The sequence below is a fragment of the Monopterus albus genome, unplaced genomic scaffold (genome assembly GCF_001952655.1).
Source record: "Monopterus albus unplaced genomic scaffold, M_albus_1.0 scaffold173.1, whole genome shotgun sequence".
NCBI lineage: Eukaryota > Metazoa > Chordata > Actinopteri > Synbranchiformes > Synbranchidae > Monopterus > Monopterus albus.
The window spans coordinates 1195204-1202791 of NW_018128053.1; the positions used below are offsets into that span (position 1 = coordinate 1195204).

Sequence of the window (7588 nt, forward strand, 5' to 3'; positions counted from 1 at the left end):
TGAATAAAACTTAAGCTGTGCATAGATTAGCGCTTTTTGGTGGCATGGGTCACAAAGTAGTGGGCTAGTCGAGTTATTCAGTAAAGTATATTTTGCACAATCTATTCACTATATACTGTATCAATGAAAGATCCCATCTCCTCTTTATTTATATTTAGTTTCCTTTGTTGCTATTTAAAGCTCACTGCTGTTTCACTGCACTTCCCACTCTGTCAATCACACAGCATAGCTGAATCATCCCTCTTATTGCATTTTTTTGTTGTCAAAGTATTGAATTTTACTGGACTAAATAACTTCAGACATGGTGGCTCTTCGTTCTCATGCCGACTATCAGGTTCTTCACCGTCAATCCAACATCTGGGGCCAAATGTTTACGTGATGCCGAAGAGTAAAGAAATCATGGTAAGACACTCAAATTGTATTAACACTTGTGCTATAAAAACATTGCTTCCATCACGTATCATGTGTAGCTCAGCTGAGCTGAGTGTGATGAAGCACTGAGGCAGAGTGAAGGATAATAGAGAGGGAACTTGGTGGCATTTAATTAAAGTGTCAGAGTTTTCAGCACATTCTGAATTTCAGAGTATCGACATATTTCAATATAAAAACCAGGGGTGCAGTTAATGATTATTTATTAAATATTCTGTTATTCAATGACTTCTGACTAAAATGTAAAGATTCACTTTACTATCATGTTTGACAAAGTAGCACATCCTCACATTTGAGAAGCGAGAAACATCATATATCAGAGCAGGGAAAAGATCTGCCCTCATCTATGGGTAGGATGTGGCACCAAAAAAAAATCCAATTTAGGCACTCAAGTGGATGATTGATAATAAAAGGCCTTTGATAAATATTGGCTAATGCCTCCTGAGGAAGGCCAGTGTGCTGACACACACTGATGTAGATTTAATAGGGGTGTAACAATGCATGAGTCTGGACTGATGCACCGATACTGACAGTACTCACAGTGACACCAGGAGCCAGAGCAGACAGAACAGATACCAGTAATAAGTTTGCAGCACAAAAATAACCTAACCACGGGTTTTGTGAACCGGTCCACCCCTACTATATATAGACCTGAAGCATAACTGCGGAGGTGCAGGGGCGACGTGCACCTCACACGCCTCCGAGTTTGACAAATGCACTGACACATCTGATAGTTTGGAGTTCTGTCTGTTGCATGAGAAAGGTGAGTGAAGGACATCAAAAACACATCTAAAAACACTTTGTATGTAAATTGGCCTTGACCAACCAAGAAGAATACACAGATTGAAGTCTCCCACCAGAAACAAGTTGTGGGTGGAAGTAGCCTAGTTTGGATTAAAAAGTACAAACACAACACTAAGTGTGAATGTGCAGTTTAAAAAATAAATAAAATCCAACCACAATGGTTTTTTTCTGTTTGTTTTTTTGTATGTAAATACCTTCTATCTCAAAAGTCCCAGTTTATGTTGAATTAGGAGGTCATCATAGGTCCTTGGTATTAAAATAGTCTAACAGAGGAGCTCTATAAAATTCTCTAATAATCTTTTGGTTGCATTTCTGAATTAATAAAAATGTAATTAACTGCATGAAATAGGCACATAGGCTAATATTTGATATCATCACAAGCCCTTGGATCAAATCTCCAATACCTGTTCAATTATGAATAAAACTATTCATTAAATGATAATACAGCTGCCTTAACAAAATAGAGGTGTATATTCAGAGTTTATCAGGTTTAAAATCCCCGACACCTTTCAATAAATGGATTAAAAGTCTAAATTGCCCTCATAATTCTTCCTGCAGTTCACCACATGTGCAAACATAAAGCACCGAGCCGCCTATACAGTCAGACACACGCGGGATGTTTTGAATGTGCTGCGGTGTGGGGCACTGGGGCCCCTGAATGAGAACATGCTGGTAGAGGGACGTATCAGACGTTAGTCCACTCATGGAAAGAAAGAAAAAAAAGACATGTTGATCCCAAATCTAAATGTGGCTTCTTCCTAAAAAAAAGGGCTTTAGAGTTCCAGCCCAGCAAGTGCTTAGTTTGGCACTTTCCCCACCAGTTCTAACTAAAGCCTCTGTGGAGTTTTATGGTGTGTCGTGATGCCTAGAGCTGTTTTGGGGTCTATGAAAGCTCTGTACAGATAACTGGCAGTGTAATGAAAAGAGGCTGTTACTGATAGCATGACTTTTACTGTAGCTGCAGCAGGATGATACAGACAGGTGGAAACTGAAAGGATAAACCAAAATAAAGTGTCTTAGTAAGGTGTTGGGCCACTGCCTGCCACTAACAGCTTCAATGTACCTTGGCTGTGATTCTACATAAGCCAAAACATATTCCCTTGTGTGGTGTTTTGATGATGGTGGTGGTTGCTCAGCTGGGTTCAGATCTGGTCACTGTGAAGGCCACAGCATATGACTCACATCATTTTCATTGTCGGAATAAAAAGACAGGCAGTACACTCCTTTTCTCCTCATTCTGTAATTTGCTAAACAGATCCGACCTTAATGTACATCCATGTATCGTACAGTGTCACTGCTGAAGAGGGTATTCCCTCTGACCACAAGGGGAAGCACCGAGTAAACTGCTGCTTGGCACACCAAAATGAAGAGAAGACAATGACAAAATGACAGGGGCCGGGGCTGCCTTCTATTGTAATACACACTAGCTGAAAAAAAAATTGAATATAATAAAATGCAAACAAAGGCTCGACCAGAAGAGTCTCAGTTGACTGACAGGTCTCATCTAATGATTGGACTAGTCAACTTTCAAGGGGGCAGCCCTACTGAAGTCCAGCTTAACTCACAAGTTGTTTTGACTTTTTGGCATGGAAAATCATGTCAACTATCTACCCTACAAACTGACATTAGCTTTTCCCAGATGGATGTTTTGTTTGGCAGCTCATTAAACCAGTCAAAGTCCAAGGCAGGATTTGTCTGTGTTTTTAGATAAGAATAGGACATCAGCTAGAAGGCTAATGTGGGTCATGGTTCAAAGTCTGATCCGGTTTTGTATCATGGCTGTCTTGGAGCGCACTGTAGTCTAGTGGCCAGTCCAGAAGGATGAGCATTACAATGAAATCAATTGATTAACCGGTGACAGTCAGTGCTCAGATAGGAGCAATCTCTTGAAATGAAAAATATAAAATATATCACTGAATTACAGTTTAAAGCAATAAAGTGCTTCCTGCAGAGATTACTGAGTGTGGTAAAGGCCCTAAACCTCATTAAGGCAACCACAAGAGACTAAAAAACTAGCCTGCTGCAAACTTAAAATGACTGAGTAAGATGTGAAAAAGCCCGCAGACTCTAGTCTCCAGCCATAGGAACAGAACAGTGAGAGAGAGAAGCTCCTCTACTCTCTGTTCTGTATTTACTTTCAGTGGACTTACAGTTATGGCCTCTGACTTCGACCCAAATGCCCTACCATGCACTTCATCCAATGCCCCTGTTTCATCAGCATCTTCCAAGTAGGCAAATGCTCCTGACTGGTCATTAAGTACCAACTGCTACTCTTGGCTCTTGTTTACAAGCCCTTCAGGGGTAATTCACCTTAATCCATCACTGTAAGAGCTGGCCGAATGGTCCAAAGTAATTTTTTTATGGAGTTACTGTATATACTGCTGGTGTGTGCCTTCACCTAATGTTTTGGTTAGGCTGATATCAATATAATATGATGTAAAAAGAGTCGACGTCTACCATTATATGGTCATAAAAGGAGCCTGCTTCAGCTGCTTCCACTTCAGTTATTTCCAAAACTTTCTGCTGCCCCGTTGCTTCATGGTCAACTGTTTCTGCCTCCCCATTGTATGCCTGTATGATTGTAGAACGCCAGCGCAAAATGGCAGCTCTAGAAAGAAGAACTAGTACCATTATTCTGAGGAACTGATTCCATAATCCTAGGTTTACCACTGGTTCTTTAGTACATGTTGTACTGTCAATCTAACTGCCCTTTTGTCTGATTTTTAAACTTTGCATTTTTTTAAATGTCCTTATGTTGAGATGCTCATGCACCTGTGTATCCAACCTGTCAGCACTAGTACAGCACATTATTGTCAAACAGGCAGAGCATCTTTTGGAAGAAACCCTCCCCTCCACAACCACAACAGGATATTGCTCAGCGACACAACGAGGTTATGGCTGTATAGAGACATGTAGGGGCAAGCCGGTGACAAAGATTCAGAGAAGAATTACAAAACAGGAGGCAGGAGGAGGCGGGAGAGCGATATGATCTTCCTGCACAGAGATGGATTGTATTCTCTTTGGCCTGCCTCATATACAAACACTACATTAACATAACTCCTCTTTCTTTTTGCACAACAGGAGAAGTTTTCCCAAAAGAGGAGGCTTAATGGGAAAGTACCTGACACAAGGGTGAAGATAAGCGAGAGGTGAAACAGAGGGTGAGCAGATGCTGAACAGAATGGGAGGAGGAATGGCTGATGGTCAGTGAATGAGACTCATGCTTGTTCACATATGAAAAAAAGATTGAAATGGGAGAAAGTGATTCTTAGGATGTGCTGAAGAGGGACAAACCTTGAATCACGGGAGTCAATCGTTTCATGCTCCTAACCAAGGTTAGGACCTATTACTGAATATTTCTGGTCAATAGTTCACAGTTAAATAAGAAGCAACCGTTTTCTTTTTCTATCTTGATGTATTTTATCTGGACCTGCAGTAACAGGATGAGCAGAGGGAGGCTGGAAAATAGTTGGACTGCAACAGATACATCCACAGAGCTGACAGGGATTAGTTGCTGCATTACAAGAATGATAATAACAGAGGGGAATCTGCAGTAAAATTCAGGTGGCTTAGTGATAAGGGTAGTTAAGAGCACTGTGTGAGCTGAGAAAGGCACTTGTTCTGCTTCAGAAGGGGGGCAGAAAGCTTTATCAGGGATAAATCTCTCTCCGGTGCAGCTTTAATGACAAGGTCCAATGCGTACGTGTCTGCTACAAGGGCCCGAAACACTGACGCAAGACGTTTCCCGCTGACCCCAGATGGCATCAAAGTCCATAATGTGATTTTTCATGATGCTGTGATGAAAAGCTCTTGAATTGCTGACCTTTGCTAGCAAAGCATGGTATTTTGTGCTATCAACAACACATATTTGCAGGCCTTTCAGTCTCTGTAGCCTTGGCCTACCTTTCACAGCCTGGGTGTCACAGTCCAAAAAGATGTGTTGTCATACCGCTAATCTTATTTCTCAATGCTCTGTCATGATCCTGAATCATAATTTCAGATAAAACTGATAAACTGTCCTATGACAATGACTCTGACTTTTCTAATTATAGGACAGAAACAGAAGCAGACAGTAGACAAGACAAATGAGTGACTTACTGTTGTTGGACTTGAGATCCCGGTGGATGACGGGGACAATGGCCTCGCTGTGCAGGTACAACATCCCTCTGGCTATCTGCACAGCCCAGTTGACCAGAACATGTGGTGGAATGCGACGACCAGCCAGCGCCCGGCTCAGCGGCCCACCTGAGGCGTACTCCATGATGAGGCACATGTTGGGTTCCTGCAGGCATACACCTTGCAGGGTGATGATGTTCGGGTGGGTGAGCATGGCAAACAGACGGGCCTCCTGCCTCACATTCTGCGCAGTCACGCTGATGTCCTCATCTGGATCTTGACGGGCAGCCTTCACTGCCACCAGCTCGCCTCTCCATGTACCACGATACACCTTCCCGAACCCCCCGACCCCAATGACCTCCTCCAAGCTTAACTCCCGAAAATCCACCACCTCAGGTTCAAACTCACCCACAACGGCTGGGCCAAGCTCATCAACCACGCCACTGCCCGGAAGCTTCCCGTATCCACTTGGCTTGAAGGATCCATAGTTGGACGGGAAGATGCCCACCTTGTTGTTGACCTTACCTGCCCACCAGCCCTCATCCCCTGATATCTCAGAGTCCAGAGAGAGGACTTCTACAAGGTCACCTTTACGCAAGGTGAGCTCATCTTTACAAGATGCCTCATAGTCAAATAAGGCCGTCCACACGGGATTGGTGAAGTTCCCCTTTTGTGATTGATCCAAATTCTTCCAGGTCGACAGTGGGCCACGACTGAATATGTTCTTCAGCGGCTCCATGGAGCCTCAAGAAGATGTTTTGACTGGATTTGATTTTGCACCCCAAGGGTTTGAAAATAAAGTACAAAGGAGTACTTTATTGCGCCTCGCTCCCTTTCTTGTCTTTCTTGTTGGTTCATCAGGGACCAGTGAAATGTATTCAAAAGACTGACCAACAAGTGGTTCTATGGAAGAGGATTCAGACACAGCTAAATGGTAAGTGTCTTTCATTCATCTTGGCATGAAATGCAAAGTTCTCTATTTGAAAATGTAAAGTCAATCAAGAGACTGCTATTGTTAGATTCACGCTCAGAAAGGCAGCACTGTAACCACTAAACTTCTTCTCTCTGTTCAAGTGATATGGTATGTAGTTTCCCAACACATGGTTTGAGCACAATAGCATTTCACCAGCTTGTATTCAAGAGGCTCTTGAATCTCCTCTTCTCTTCCCAAATAAGTTAGAAGACTGCCACCTGCAGAGTTCTGATTTTGAAGAGTAAATGATTAAGCACAAAAATAAAATGTCCCAAAGCTTGTTGTAAAATACGCCAAGTGCTGCAACGGCAAGTCAAAGTTCCTCCAACATTTAGGTGTCCGTTTAGAGTTTTCATGTATTTTTAGCCCTTAAATACAGTGGCTATCACAAGCAGGAAGCGCTGAGAAGGGGAGAAGAATAGCAGGAAAGGAGCATTCAGGGGCAGGCAAGTTTTCAGGGCTGGCCAGGTCGCATCATTAAGACCAAATCTCCAATAACCGCGTCTGACCGCAACTTTGCGGCGCTCCCGCAGGAAATCCCGCATCCCATTGCGCAAAAGTATCCACACTTACAGTTTTAGCAGTAGCATACAATAAGCTGAGCTCTATCACAATCAAAAAAACAACTTTGGAACCGCGGAGTCTATAACAGGAAGAGCTCTCCAAACTTGTTTACTTTCCAAAGAGAAACACGCAGTAAAACAAGCCCAGTTAGCTCCTCAGTGGGTAGAGCGCGTGTCCTGCTCCAGCTCGATGGTCTTGTTGTTACGGTCAGTATCCGAACAGCGCAATAACTCCATCAGGACTTCTTAGACTCCTCTACCTCGGTCTGTGAGCCACCGTCAGTACCTCGAACCACTTCTACGTCTATGCTTACAGCCAGGAGAGGGTGGGGTTTCAAAACTTTTTCTCTCCGGACAGGAAACGAGTCAGATGACACGTGAAGATCAGTAGATTTAGTAGGTAAATATCCGGTTTCAGATATCAAAATAAAACCGTAATAAATCACGGTGTTATGAGTGTGACAAACGGTGGAAGGAATGTTTAAATGATGTTTGCTGAAATGTTATTCAATTTAAAACGAGCAATATAACAACATCTATCTATATCTATAGCAGCAAAAGTACAAAAAAACATACCGTTCAATTGCTAATTTGATCATATTCTTATCTTGCCAAGATAAGATATTCTAAGATGAAGATAGCTAACACAGTTACTAGTGATATTTGCATTAAGTTGTCAATAGAGTTGTGGTCATTTCTGATT

At 42.6% G+C, this 7588-nt stretch overlaps 1 protein-coding gene across 1 annotated transcript in view; it reads right to left on the reverse strand.

Moving 5' to 3' along the window:
* Nucleotides 1–7247, reverse strand: part of LOC109969442 (mitogen-activated protein kinase kinase kinase 11) — a 37621-nt gene extending 30374 nt beyond the window's left edge. Inside the window, exon 1 of the mRNA XM_020616330.1 lies at nucleotides 5332–7247. Within this exon, the coding sequence (XP_020471986.1) occupies nucleotides 5332–6088 (757 nt within the window). The 5' untranslated portion in view covers nucleotides 6089–7247. The remainder of the gene's footprint in view (nucleotides 1–5331) is intronic.
* Nucleotides 7248–7588: the final 341 nt, after the last annotated feature.